The following is a 14,371-nucleotide window of genomic DNA, read 5'->3' as shown; positions in this document are numbered from 1 at the left end:
CAAACTCCCCAGCAACACATCTCTGTCTGTAGGTTAAAAGAACCTTTCAACAATTTATTGTATTTACATTTATATGCAAATTGAAATGTCATAAAGCCCGTTTTCCCCAACAATCTCTTAACGTTTCCCTGACTAAATGTCACTTAAAATAAGGGCTCCCCCAATACTTAAAGGCATAAAGGACACTTAAACTTTGGTGAAAACGAAATTCGTATTAAGTGTTCCCTTAAATGCTCTTAGGGAATCCCTAAATTTAGGTATTTGGTGGTGAAAATGGGCATAAGATTCTGTATAATATGTGCATTGAAGTATTTTGATCAAAGAGATGATTCCGTTCGATATTTGAGCGTACTGTACTGCAATTGTCAGTGAAGAACTGGAAAACACTGTACGAAACTGTCACCGGTCAAACTGTCAATCTGTCATGTCACCGGCGCGCCCTGGGTTGGAGGCGGAAAAGCTTTCTTTTTGTTTTAACTTGTCGAAGCCTTTCTAACTATTGTACTTAGAAGATCTGACGAAGCTTTGTAACTCGGTTATTGCTCATGAGTAAATCTAAGGTTTCTGCAGAATGGAAGAAGCGTGTGAAATCGGAATACATGAGGCTACGCCAAGTAAAGGTATGTTTAACGTAACTTTCATCGAACTAAACAAAGAAACATTTTACCGCGCCTTTTATTTTTTAGTTAGGGACACCGGTATAAAATTGCAAGAACCGTCCATAAGCATATATCACAATCGTGGGGGAATTCATAACCATCCGATGATATTTTTTCAATGTTATTAACGAAACATCTCGAATATGGCGCACGTTAATGATTGACTTTAGCGCCTTCTCACGGACAGTATTGACTAGCTTACCGAGTATTATTCTCGGCTGAAAAGTAGCTTCTGAATATAAATGTAACCCTAGCCAATACATTTTTTCAGCGTTTCAAACGCGTGGACGAAGTAAAGGTAGCATGGGCCCGCAACTTGAGAATTATGTCGGAGGCGGTGGAGGCTCATGACGCGGAAACAGCTGAGCAGCCGAGGAAGCCATTCTGGCCTCCGGCTGCACCTGTGCCCAATCACGAGAGCCTCATGAAGAGGGCTGAGGTCACTTACACTGATGGTAAATAAACATTTTTATTATTTGTTGAGATGTACTACTGTCATTTTTCTGTTACCTTTGATTTTAAAAGTGCAATCTATGTTGCCTTATGTGAATAAACTGTTCTGACTTACCTTTTGTATAAATTCATAATTCTGGTATGAAGTGAAGAAAAGTTCAAATAGTTTATTTATGATGGAACTAAAAATATATTTAATTTAATAACTTAGATGACATCCTATCTGCTCCAAAAAGTACAACTTAACCGTTTGTTCCCAGCTTCAGGCGTAGTAACAACCCAACAGGTCCCAATCAGAATAATAAACTCGGTGAACCCAATCCCCACCATGTACACCTGGGCCCCGACACAGAAGAACTTCATGGTGGAAGACGAGACCGTCCTGCACAACATCCCGTACATGGGCGATGAGGTGTTGGACCAGGATGGTACATTCATCGAGGAGCTCATAAAGAACTACGACGGGAAAGTGCATGGTACATCTGCTTAACATCATTACTCTTGTGTTTGTGGACTGTGTTTGTATGGCATTGTTGCAAGTTCATTTGGTACTACATATTCACTGTGATATGTCACTGTATAATGCATAACCAATTAAAGTTACTGTTTCAATGTTTCAAGTACATCATTCACTAAAAATGGGAAACTACTGTATGAATTTATTAGGATTCCATCTTAGAATCTACTTAATCTGAAAATTTGTATGCAATTCCAATAATTTTTTTGGTCTAATCAAAAAGCTTCAATAATAATATGTCCTAATCTTGGAGGTAAATTTTTTTCTTTTTTTTGTTCAATTTTGTTTTCTGTCTCAGTCCACAGACTCCCACATGAACTTAATACACATTGGTGTGTGGTGCACACATCTATGCTTTAAATATATTTAGAACAAAATAATTTTAAGTACTCTGAACCACAGACATGACCCTTATAAGTCCACTGAAAAAAAATGTCATGTTTCTGGTTCATAATTAAAAATAATGTTCATTTAAGTTAAGAAATAGCTTAATTCTTATGAGAATATTATAAGTATCAGTTTCTGTACACCTCATAGGCCTTTGCACTCACATGGTCACGCTTGTCGTGCTTTATAGACTATATTCATGCACCATTAGCTTTGTTAAACTCTTTTAGTCATTAATATAATATTATCAAAAAAAACAACATCAAAATCCAAAGCCAAAAAGTGGAAATAATTTGCTAAAATTGCACTTAAAATGTTGTACATTTACAAAAACATTTAAATACAAAAATATTTAAATGAAGTTCTTATATGTTTGTTCAGGTGACAAAGAAGGAGGTTTCATAGATGACCAGCTGTTCGTGGACTTGGTTCACGCGCTGATGACCTTCCAGACTAAGGAGGAAGTTGCAGAGGAGCGCAGGGACAGGGAGGCTCGGAACTCCAAGGAGGAGAAGGAGAGAGAGGTGAGTTGCACTTGGAGGATTACATCCTTCCTTTTTTTTAATGGGATATGAAGTGTCCAATTTTTACTATCGAAAATCCATCCATGGTTGTTCAAAGTCAATAATTTTCTTTGATTAGACAAAGTTTCTAAATTTTGCATTTCAGGCTAAAGAAAAAGCTGCAGAACGCAAAGACAGAGAAGCAAGAAACTCTAAAGAAGATAAGGAGAAAGGAGTAAGTAATAGGGATTATTTCATAACAGTTTCTAAAAGTTAAAGAAAAGAAAATAACGAGAAGCGGGAAGGATCTTCGTACTCGGAGAAGTAAGGATGTATGTTTTAATGATATGTGTAATAATGACCAGGTACTGACGACTAAGGACAAAACTGAAGAACGCAAGGATCGTGAGGCGCGGAACTCGAAGGAGGATAAGGAGAAAGCAGTAAGTAATACTATAAACTTCATAATTGCATGTAATGAACAATAGGTTCACTAAGGACGTTTTATATGAAGAAGGAGGAGGCAAAGGAGTTAAGAAGACGCTCGGAGCTTTAAGGAGGAGAAGTAAGGAGTTATGTTTTATTGATACATGTATACTGAACAGGTACCCACATTGATGCCCTTCCCTAAAGACGAATTATCTGAGGAGCTAAAGGAGCGGGAAACTCGGAACTCTAAGGAGGAAAAGGAGGTAGAGGTGAGACTTTGCTTTCAAATTGCTTATAAAAAAATCTGCGGGAAAATTACGGGCAGGTCAGAAACTTGCCTTGCAATAAACCAAGTAAAGTCTTGTGTATTTTAAATAATATTCTTATGATTTTCAGAAGGATTCGAGCAAGGATAAGGACAAAGAAGTGGTTAAAGAAGGCGACAAGAAAGTTATCAACGATAAGCAGTTTCCTATATTCACGATATTCCAAGCTATAAGTATTCAGTTCCCTGATAAGGGCACTGCACAGGAGTTGAGAGAAAAGTAAGTTTATGATAAATTAGTACATATTGCGATTTAGGATTTTCGATATAAAAAAAAAAAAAAACATTGAAAGTATATAATAATATTATGTTAAATTTTGAGATTTTAAAAATATTTCTGTGCTGCTATTTCTTTGGTCCCCTTCTAACTTCATTCACAATTTATGCACAAAAACTTTTCGTTATAGAAATATATTTACTGACTTCCTCAAAAAGGAAGAGGTTCTCAATTCAGATGTTTGTATTTTTTTGTTTGAATAATGAATAGCTCAAATATATTTTTATATCCCCAGATACATAGAACTGACATCCCGCAGCGATCCAAACGCCCTGCCTCCAGAATGCACTCCGAACATCGACGGCCCACTCGCCGAGTCGGTCTCGCGCGAACAGACCATGCACTCGTTCCACACGCTGTTCTGTCGCCGCTGCTTCAAGTACGACTGCTTCTTGCACCGTAAGTCTGTTCTCTGTTTGAATATTTGAATGTGTTCCATGTAGGTAGGAGGCAGGAAAGATGAGCGGAGATGTCATAAAGGAATATCTCTTAAGAAGGTAGCGTCGCTAAAATGCGGTTCTTCGTTGGACGAATAATGTTGTTTCCGCCTTGGCATTCTTAATTTTTTGTGATACCGAAAGTTGTTACCAGATGTCTCAAACGCCTTGTTAGTTCACTGGTAATCAACCGTTTTGGCAGTACCGTACGCATTTGACCTACCTGCATTATGGCATCTCCGCTCATCTTTCTTTACTCCGTGGTTCTACCGTAGATAGCCAGGTAGACTTTTTTTTTTTGTTGAAGATTTTATTGCCAGATATTTTGGTAGTTGATAGGTAGGTAAACTTTTTGGTGAATTACAATTGTGTTTCAAGGCTAAAATGACTAGAACACTACTACTACTCAAGTATTATATGCCTTATCAAAATATTTTACTCTGTTTTTATAGTAAGTATTGTATTTATGAGTTAAATTTCTATCAAATGCTCTGCTATTGGTTAGTTACTTATACAACATTATTGTTTGTTCATACTTATTTTATTCCTGTGTAGGAGATACTGATTTATACAGGAATAAATCTTTTTAAATCAAAAGAAAAACCTGCCTCACGAAACATAAAGTTGTATACAGTAAATGTTAGTAATTAATAATTATATAAGTACGATATATTAAGTATAAGTTAGCAAAATATCCTAGGGCTGACGATATTTGTTGTTCTGTTTGCCGGCAGGAAGTCAAACGGCAGGTAAGGCCGTACAGACAAACATTACCATCAATATTATTATAATTTATGCTATTGTTCTAAATTCCAACACTGTGAAAAAAAAAATATCCAAAAACCAAAGACTAGAGATGTATCCTTCTGAACTTTCCTGTGTCTTATGGTAATTTGGTGTTGCCAGCATCTTTACAAAATAAAATGGCTGAAAGGGTTAGGCTTTTTTATGTGAGATAACTGTCTAAAAAAATAGGTTGAATATTGAATCATACATCTCTAGTACTAAACCATTGCCCCGAAATTATTTTGCATCACTTTTACTGTCAATAAATTATTATTTTCCTATCACTTAATATCCCTTTGTATTTACACTGTAAACTTTTCATTATAAATACACAATCAAGTATTATACCTTTTAATTGTACTACTGTTATATTATTATTTGCTCATGTATCATTCATATTATGTTATTCATTTATGCAATAGAAATTACACACTTTTACACCCACTATTACTCAAAAAATACCCTTAAGCTTTTTTACAAAGAAAAGAAAATTTAAAAAGTCCATTATTTCGTCTTTTAGAATCACATAAATAGTTTCATTTATCAAACAGTATTTTTAAATCATCTATAATTGTTATTCCATCTCAAATATTTTAATATCATCATTTTTTTTATTACCAGATCAAAGAAATAATTCATTCAAGCTCAAGTTCACTGAAATCATAAAAATCTGTTTTTCTTAACACAACTGTTCAATTTGAAAATTAAACTTGAATATTCATAGTAAACAGTTGTTTTTATGAAAACTGACGTCTATGTTGTTAGTGAACTTGGGCCTACATAATTTGGAAGCTTAAATAACATAGTTCTTATATAAATGTAATGTTATCAGGTCTGCAAGCATGTCACCCAGGGCCCAACCTCACAAAGCGCAAGGGGCCTGATCTCAAGGCCTTCTCCGAACCCTGCGGGCCTAGCTGCTATATGATGCTTGTAAGTTGAATATTTGTTTAAATAAAACTACTTTTACGGATTTTATCGCGGTTATATTCATATTATTTAATCCGTAAAAGTAGTTTTACTTAGTCTTATTTGTATTACGGCCGCTATGTAACGGCACTGCTACCTATCCTAGGAAACCAAAGCATTGTAGTAATCTATAATAGTTGACATTAAACATAGTTGGGAAAAGGCTCGGAGGATGGACGTGGCTGGTTCAAGATTTAAATAAATAAATAAATAAAATAAGGGGTTAGGCAAAAGTGTTACTATAATGTCTGTTTGTCATTAAGAAGACAAAGTGTGGAGAAACCACTTATTTTAGAATTAGGACTGTGCTGTTCTTCTGTTTCTAAGTACAATAAAAAGGGACAAATGTTTTAACAGAGATATAATTTCAAATCAATTATAAAAAAATACAATAAATCATTTAAAAAATATGTGATTTTTAACAAATTATAATTATTAAGTTATAGTAAAATAGCTATCAGATGAACGCGAAAATCCAATATCTTGGAGCTGCATACGCAGTGGTGTGTGTAGTGTTCACGTTTTGATTTCTTTTTCTGGAAAAAAATAAATAAATATAAATCAATATTATTTAATGACTAGCATCCATCCGCATTTCGAGGGAATCACTGCCAAGTTTTATCAAAATTTATTGCCACTAGGTTCTCCGAAATTATCAATTTCTGAATGGATTTCTCGAGAAAACCTAGACACCGAGTGAAAACCGGCATTGAGCAAAGGTGGTGATTAACGCCTGATCTTTCTCTTTGTGAGAGGAGGCCTGTGAGTGTGACGTTAAAAAGGCTAATAATGATGATGATAAATGTTGTTTCCCATATTTTGTTAAGATGTATGTATCTTAATTACTGGGTAACTGGGTTGAGGAGGTCAGATAGGCAATCATTTCTTGTAAAACACTGGTATTCAGCTGCATCCGGTTAGACTGGAAGCCGACCCCAATATAGTTGGGAAAAGGCTCGGAAGATGATGATGATGTACCTACACGTTGGTCTAACTGTCGCAAGTGCGGCTGCTGAGCAGGAGGTCTCGGGTTCGATTCCCGAGTTGGGCCGAAATTGCTTTGTGTGTTTAGAAGACTAGTAAATAGAATAAGTACGGAGTTGTGGTGTACTGACTTTACCCGATATGATGCGAGGACGGAATGCGCGAGAAGCTGGCGCGCGAGGCGCTGGCGGGCGCCGCGCTCGACTCGCCCAACGACGCCTCCTCCGAGGATAGCAACGACAGCAACCGCTTCCACAAGGGTACGCACATCTTCGCATTTAATACAACTACACTTGTTTATTCAACCTGAAGAATTACCCGTTTTTTACCTCCCGTATACACTTTATTCAAAACTTAATTGCTGGATTTATACACCCCGTAATCACACTTTATCCGCAACTTTTATAAACGATGTTTTTTTAAACGCGAAACTCACTTTTCACTTAATATTTGCACCCGTAAAATTATTACCAGAGAAGTTGGTTTATGAAACTGTGTCGTACCGAATTACAATATTAAATGTTGGGTATTCTATTTTTGTGAATTGTACCTGGAAATTTATATTAATTACTTTCTCATTTGTTTAATAAGTAATTTTGTTTCATTTCAAGCACCAGGATATAAGAGTTTCTATTTACATCAAACTTTCCAATTTTTTTACTCGACAACCGTTATTGAATCTATATATTTTCAATCCAATACTTGATCATCGTACACGCGATGAAACAGCGGTAATATTGATATTAAATTATTATACAAATGGGTGTAAATAAACTTTTCTTTCATTCTTTGTAATATATGACATTGACAGAATTAGACATTGATTGACACATTCTCTTTTAAGAAGAATAAAAGAGTCCAAGAAGCTTTTATACAATGACATCTTCCAAGAAGGTTTGAGCTTGCTTGTGACTGAAGACCAATGTTAAGATTATGTAAATAGGTTTTTAATTTTCTTGTTTATATGATCTTTCCATTAACTCCTTATCATGATTTTAGGCAGCAATAGTAACTCAAGCAACAGCAACTGGAGTTCCAACGGTCACTTGAAGCAAGCAGGCGAGAGTTCTGCGGAACCCGCTTACAACGCATTAGGTAATTATCAAATATTTACAAGATCTTACATACTCAGATGCACGACCGTTTGTTTGCATTAGTAGTTACTACAGAACGTTCAATGTTCACATGCTCAGACTCCATTTTACAAGCAGACATTAATTATTGTTACTATTAATTAATTTCACAGCAGAATGCTTCAGCAAACTAACTTCACGTTTGCCAATGCAATGCTAAACAAAACTAAATCATTATTGTTTTATGTGTGCAGGTCTGTCAGTAGGCGATATCGAGTCGGAGTGGACGGGGTCTGACCAGTCGCTGTTTAGGGCTCTGCACAAGGTGTTCCCCGCTAATTACTGCGCCATCGCTCAGGTCATGCTGTCCAAGACTTGCCAACAAGTATATACTCATTTTTAATTGTAACTATAAGTAAATTAAAATATGATATGTTGTGTTGTATATTAGCTTCTACGGTTGACAGGACAATATGTACGATTTTGAGTCAATTTATTCAAGTACCACATGACTATAGTTTAAACTGCAATATACTTCAGTTTCAGCATATAGTTGTAAAAATTGGTTTCTCTTCAGACGTAAATAAATTATTGTGAGTTGATGCCAATTTTATCAATTAAATAGTAGCATATTGCTCGGGTAAATGATACGGGCAGTAAACACTGATACTCCAACCCAGTTGGAGAAAAAGCTAGGCGGATGATAAACCAGCTACTTCACACCAGGTGTATAATTACTGGATCCGCACGGGCGTGGAGGAGCTGGGCCCGGCGGCCGAGCTGACGCCGCCGCGCAAGAAGAAGAAGAAGCATCGCCTCTGGTCCGTGCACTGCCGCAAGATACAGCTCAAGAAGGACTCCGCCTCGCATCATGTGTGAGTAAAGATCATCATCATCTCAGCCATAGGACGTCCACTGCTGAACATAGGCCTCCCCCTTAGATCCCCACAGATACCTGTTGGAGGCGACCTGCATCCAGCCTCTTCCGGCGACCTTTATAAGGTCGTCTGTCCACCTTGGTGGACGTCCTCCAGCACTTTTCGACCCTATCGGCCATCCGCTCTGCGAGCAATATGGGCTGCCCATTGCCACTTCAACTTGCTAATCCGGTGGGCTATATCGGTGACTTTAGTTCGTCTACGGATCTCCTCATTTCGGATTCGATCACGTAGAGAAACACCGAGCATAGCCCTCTCCATAGCTCGTTGAGTTTGAGATGAGGCCGATAGTGAGAGGTTTCGGTGCCATAAATCATCACTGGTAACACACATTGGTTGTAGACTTTCGTCTTGAGGCACTGAGGTATGTCGGACGAAAAGACATTGCGTAGTTTCCCGAACGCTGCCCAGCCGAGTTGGATTCGGCGGTTGACCTCTTTCTCGTAGTTGGACCTACCTAATTGGACTACTTGTCCTAGGTAAATATACAAGGTGTTCATTTGCATTTGTGCCATACTTCAGGAGGAGGACATAAAATATGCTACGCACTGCTTTTTTTGTCATTGTAATGTCGTAGTATTTCAGAAGTAATCCAATTTTATGAATAATCATTGCGTGTGCTTTGTGTTTGCGTTTTTGTGAGGGCGCAGCACGGTTTTAGGGCCAGTAACACACGCGCCAAGTTTAAATACGGCTAGATGACATTGACGGAATTCCGAAAAAAAAAAACTACGTACCAATTTTTTTGTTGATTTGGGTCGAGAATCATTAGCATAATTACGTCCTTGAATATGGCACGGATGCAAATCAACAGCTTGTATGAGTCAACAACTTCGAGTACCGAGCTTCCAACAGAGACTGGGGTGGGCTGAACATGGACATTTGACATAATTTTCGTCTTGTCCATGTTCATTTTCAGGCCCACCCGTTGTGAAACTCGGTCGAGGCCATCGAGATTTTTTTTAAAGATTTTTTTGATCCTTGATAATATTTAGGAAAATATTCAAAATCTTTCTGTTCTTACCTCAATTGAATTTGGGTCAACGAAAGTTACAAAAGAATAAATATACCAATCGAACATAGTTTGTTATTTTTAACGTGCTTTTATTAGGTTTTCCTCAATGAAAAAAATAAATATGTAAGTTAATCAAAAGTAGGTAACTGCATTTTACTACATTACTATATTCCAAGGATGGTGGAGTTATGAAAATTAGCAGCTGTATGTAGTTCTGATGACGCTTCGATAATATGGTTTTGTCAAACTGATCTGATGATGAAGCCGGAAGATATGAACTGGAATTCATGATGGAAAATCGTATTATAACTGTGTTTGGACTTGTTAGAAAAGTCTTGTAATGATTTTTAAGTGTATGTATTTATGAAACGTGTTTTTTAACTTTTATTATCCTGTTAATCTTTTACACTAATTGTGCCTCACCACACTTTATGTTTCCAAAGTGGACTTTAAATATGATAATTGATGATTTCTTGTGCATTTATTAATGAGATGTATGTTTGTCTAGTTACAACTACACTCCGTGCGACCACCCGAACCAGCCATGCGACAACATGTGTCCGTGCCTGCAGTCGCAGAACTTCTGCGAGAAGTTCTGTCAGTGCAGCAGCGATTGTAAGTTTAACGTGTTATTATTTATTTATTAACCTATTACTGATTTACTCTTATAGTCGACGAATGAAAATCGACGAATATATTTTTTTGCAAATTAACATATGTTTTAAGATTTTAAAGTTTAATATGAGAAGAAGGTAGATATGCAAATTGAAATTGGTAGCCACTTGAGAATTTTGTTGTATGAAATTTAGTGCTGAAATCGGAATTTGATTTATAATTTTATATTCAATGTAATTTTGATCTCTCGCTGGTTGTGTCGGATTGCTGTTCTGTTGGATTATGAGAATGAATGGACAGCAAGTGCATGTGTGTCTGTGTAAATGATGGTGCAGTTTGTATGTCTTGTGCAGCTGATTGATTCCTTTTTATTCGATCAGTTGCGGTGGTTGAAATTGGCCTTGGACGCTGCACAATGTGTTGAGCATTGAAATAAGATTCAACTGTTTCTGTAACAATGAAATTTATTATAATAAACGAAACGGCATAGTGGTACAAGGGTGGTTTAGGCGGCTGTGAAAATTATTTGTGTACGTGTGTGGGCAGTGCGCTGTCTGGTGACGAAGTGCTTGCTTCCTGGCACTCCGTCGCTCGCGTCGCCGCCGTGGCCCCGCGTTGTATTGGACGCGTGCTATCGTGTAGCGGTTTAGACGCATTCACAATGTCATCATAATTGTTTTAGGCCAGAATCGTTTCCCTGGTTGTCGCTGCAAGGCGCAGTGCAACACGAAGCAGTGCCCGTGCTACCTCGGGGTCCGCGAGTGCGACCCCGACCTGTGCACGGCGTGCGGCGCGGACTCGCCGCACCTGCCCACGCGCCGCCAGCTCGCGCCCGCGCCGCCCGTCTACTGCAAGAACGTGTCCGTGCAGAGGTACGAACATTCATTACAGGCTGTAGCAGATGGAAAGACATAACTGTTGCTTGTGGAGCACCTGCCCGTGGGGTGGCGCGCCGCGCGCGTATATCGATTTTCAATCTCCGAATATATTAGTCTTACTACAAAAACTTAAACATCTGTTGAACATTTGTCTAAAAAAGTGAAACTGCAACAAGGACCACCTTATTTCAACGTCATAATATATAATTTTATTACACAAGTATTAAACAAAATTTAAAAGTTTTTATGACTAAATCGATGACAAAATAAACATAACTGCAGTCAACCGTAACTTCTAAGTCATCGAACTCATAACTAGATTGAAATCACACAAAGTCAAAGTCAAAGTCATTTATTATTTGCAAACATGGGTACAGGTACAGGTGTTAGGTTATAAAAGTTCTCCATATTCTACCGTCACATGGGCATGCAAATTATATAAAACAGTTTCAGAATTAATAGAAAAAAATAGAAACATATCATTCAAATAAAGTAATAATAAAAATTAATATAGTGATAAATAATTGACAACATACTGCAGAAATAATAATAAAAAGAGAAATAATTACAAATTATAATGTCAAATGGAATTAAATGTCAATATATAGGTAACGTTAATTAGTCAATGATTTATCATTCAGGAAGTCGTCAATTGCGTAGAAACATTTTTCAATCAGAATACTTTTTAAAATTTTAGTACAGGTAATTGTTTTATAGCATTAGGTATTTTATTATAAATGCGTGGGGCAATTCCAAAAAAGCTTTTTTTCATTAGTGCAGTATTACATTTCGGTTGACATAATTTATCGACATACTGAGATCGTGTTGGATTTTTTCTAGTTTCTGACAATTTCTGAAATAAGTTTGGATTATTTTTAACAAATAAAGCTGTTTCTAAAATATACAATTTTGTAGAAATGCCGTCATATCCAACAGTATTAGTATTTTTTAGATTAGTTATTATTTTTATTACGTCGTCAATTGTTCACACAGATCTCCCAATCAAGTAACAAATCCAAAAACGACAATAAACTAATTAATCCCAGCTATCATTTAAACATCTTTAACAGTCATTACAAGTAATCAGTAACTAGAAAATCTGACAACTAATTACCAATCTTAATCAAAATATCAGATTACCCAAGAAACTGAATTATGAAAAAGTAGAAAGACAATCGCTCCATATGCCACACTGGTACTCTATTGCTTCCAGTTAAACTAGAAACCAACCCATACTTAGCAAAAGACTAGGCAGATAATAATGACAACTCTTTTCATGATCTCCAGAGGTCTACACAAGCACTTACTCCTGGCGCCGAGCGACGTGGCGGGCTGGGGCATCTTCCTGAAGGACGCGGCGCACAAGAACGAGTTCATCTCCGAGTACTGCGGCGAGATCATCTCGCAGGACGAAGCTGACAGGCGCGGGAAGGTGTATGACAAGTACATGTGCTCGTTTCTGTTCAATCTTAATAACGGTAAGTTTATTTGTTGAAATTATTAACTTTAATGTGACTATATTTATCATCGTTGGAAAATATTTATCATCTATTTCCAAATAATTTGGTTTTGTTCAAAATTCAGTTATTACTACTCTATATGTAACATGTCTAAGCCTTAGCGATTAGCCATAGCGCAATGTATTTTGAGTTATTCAAATGCATTCATCAATCATTCTTTACAAGCGATTTTGCACTATAGCAACGAAAGCAATGTTTACAATACATACATAAGGGTATAAATTCCTGAGTATTTATAATATACTGCCAAATAAAACTTTTAATACTTCTTTCACTTCCATCCCTCAGATTTCGTGGTAGACGCGACTCGCAAAGGCAACAAGATCCGTTTCGCGAACCACTCCATCAACCCGAACTGCTACGCGAAGGTGATGATGGTGAACGGCGACCACCGCATCGGCATCTTCGCCAAGCGAGCCATACAGCCCGGGGAGGAACTGTTCTTCGATTACAGGTATACTGTGCTGAAAATTTTGACAAATAATAAAAAATGTAAATGTGAGTTGGTTTTGTACGCTTGTCTGTATTTGAAGTATCGAATCTACCATAATGAGCGATGCAGGCATGCCCAATATCCTAATTTAGTTACGACGTCACACTTATTCATTTTTGTGTACCACGTACGAGTTTCGTCGGTGGACACGTTTTGTGTAAATAAACTCCTGAATTCCTCTTATAGACTTCCATATGTCCTCACTTATGTACTGTCCCTGTGTTCTCTCCCTATGTGCTCCCTTCTGTCTCTGTATTTAATGGATGTGAATTTTCAAACAAATTAGTTTCCACAACCTTGTCTGCGAGCTGGATTCGTCCTTGAATATTTGTAATAGTTGTGCAAAAAGTATCGTTGTAACTACAAATACTGATTATTGCATCAGCTTATAATTTACCATGATTAACATGGTGATGAATTGCAAATAAGGATTTGTTAAAAAAAAACAGTTTTTTCGTCATATCTAACATTTTGTGAAGAAAACCTAAGAATTTGCAATTAAATACGCCTTATGTTTTCAGATATGGACCGACCGAGCAGCTCAAGTTCGTTGGCATTGAGCGGGAAATGGAATTCTTATGAGAGCAACCCAAATAGTCGTAGGACAGGCATCACGCTCCGACTAGTGTCAGCGAAACCTTGCCAACTTGTTCTGAAGACACTCAGTGTCAGTGATGTCGCAAACTACAGACTTACCCAACCCAACAGAGGGTAATGTTAAATTATGGACGTCTTTAGTTGTAAGCGTACGATAACCATTGTCTGTATGTTGGTGAATCTTTTCGTGTTACAAAATTATTGTAGAAATGTGAACTGATTATAACTTACTTTGTCTTTTTACAATAAACTATTTTTAATCATTTTTCTGTAGTTTAAAGTCATATACCTAATCGTAACTCATGCAATAATGCGAAATTATGGATACTACTGACTACTCTTGAGGCAAGACTCATTTGGCAAATGTATGATGTTATGTAGTTTCATCACAAAATGGTATTTTTGATCATGATGAGTTAATTTTTTTTACCATGACTTGACTATACTACATGTAGGATCCATTGATAAGTGTTAATTGGTCCCTATTGAATTTACCAAACCACCTTGTTTACTCAG

General features: G+C 37.0%; 1 protein-coding gene across 3 annotated transcripts; it reads left to right on the top strand.

Annotated features, from left to right (window-relative positions):
• The first annotated feature begins 407 nt into the window (after window positions 1–407).
• Window positions 408–14,120, top strand: LOC110375985 (histone-lysine N-methyltransferase E(z)). Of its 3 annotated transcripts, XM_064036759.1 has the most exons (19): window positions 408–620; window positions 931–1,114; window positions 1,373–1,588; window positions 2,398–2,540; window positions 2,686–2,754; window positions 2,885–2,962; window positions 3,125–3,217; window positions 3,345–3,493; window positions 3,786–3,949; window positions 5,606–5,706; window positions 6,878–6,986; window positions 7,726–7,821; window positions 8,054–8,184; window positions 8,526–8,674; window positions 10,261–10,367; window positions 11,050–11,239; window positions 12,533–12,723; window positions 13,054–13,219; window positions 13,780–14,120. In XM_064036759.1, the coding sequence occupies exons 1-19, from the start codon at window positions 546–548 to the stop codon at window positions 13,838–13,840; spliced, it is 2,472 nt and encodes an 823-aa protein (XP_063892829.1). In that variant the 5' UTR covers window positions 408–545; the 3' UTR covers window positions 13,841–14,120. The 3 variants fall into 3 exon arrangements, with proteins under 3 accessions (XP_063892829.1, XP_063892830.1, XP_063892831.1); XM_064036760.1 differs by lacking the exon at window positions 3,125–3,217; XM_064036761.1 differs by lacking the exons at window positions 2,885–2,962; window positions 3,125–3,217.
• The last annotated feature ends 251 nt before the right edge of the window (window positions 14,121–14,371 follow it).

The sequence above is a fragment of the Helicoverpa armigera genome, chromosome 11 (genome assembly GCF_030705265.1).
Source record: "Helicoverpa armigera isolate CAAS_96S chromosome 11, ASM3070526v1, whole genome shotgun sequence".
NCBI classification, from domain to species: Eukaryota; Metazoa; Arthropoda; class Insecta; order Lepidoptera; family Noctuidae; genus Helicoverpa; species Helicoverpa armigera.
Note: the sequence above shows the minus strand (reverse complement) of the source record. Positions and strands in the feature narration are given on the sequence as shown.

Excerpts from the sequence above, each read along its gene's own strand:
- LOC110375985 (XM_064036759.1), top strand. The coding sequence starts at position 546 with ATGAGTAAATCTAAGGTTTCTGCAGAATGGAAGAAGCGTGTGAAATCG. Across the intron at positions 3,494-3,785 it reads GCACAGGAGTTGAGAGAAAA|ATACATAGAACTGACATCCC; the intron begins GTAAGTTTATGA and ends TTATATCCCCAG. Across the intron at positions 3,950-5,605 it reads GTACGACTGCTTCTTGCACC|GTCTGCAAGCATGTCACCCA; the intron begins GTAAGTCTGTTC and ends TAATGTTATCAG.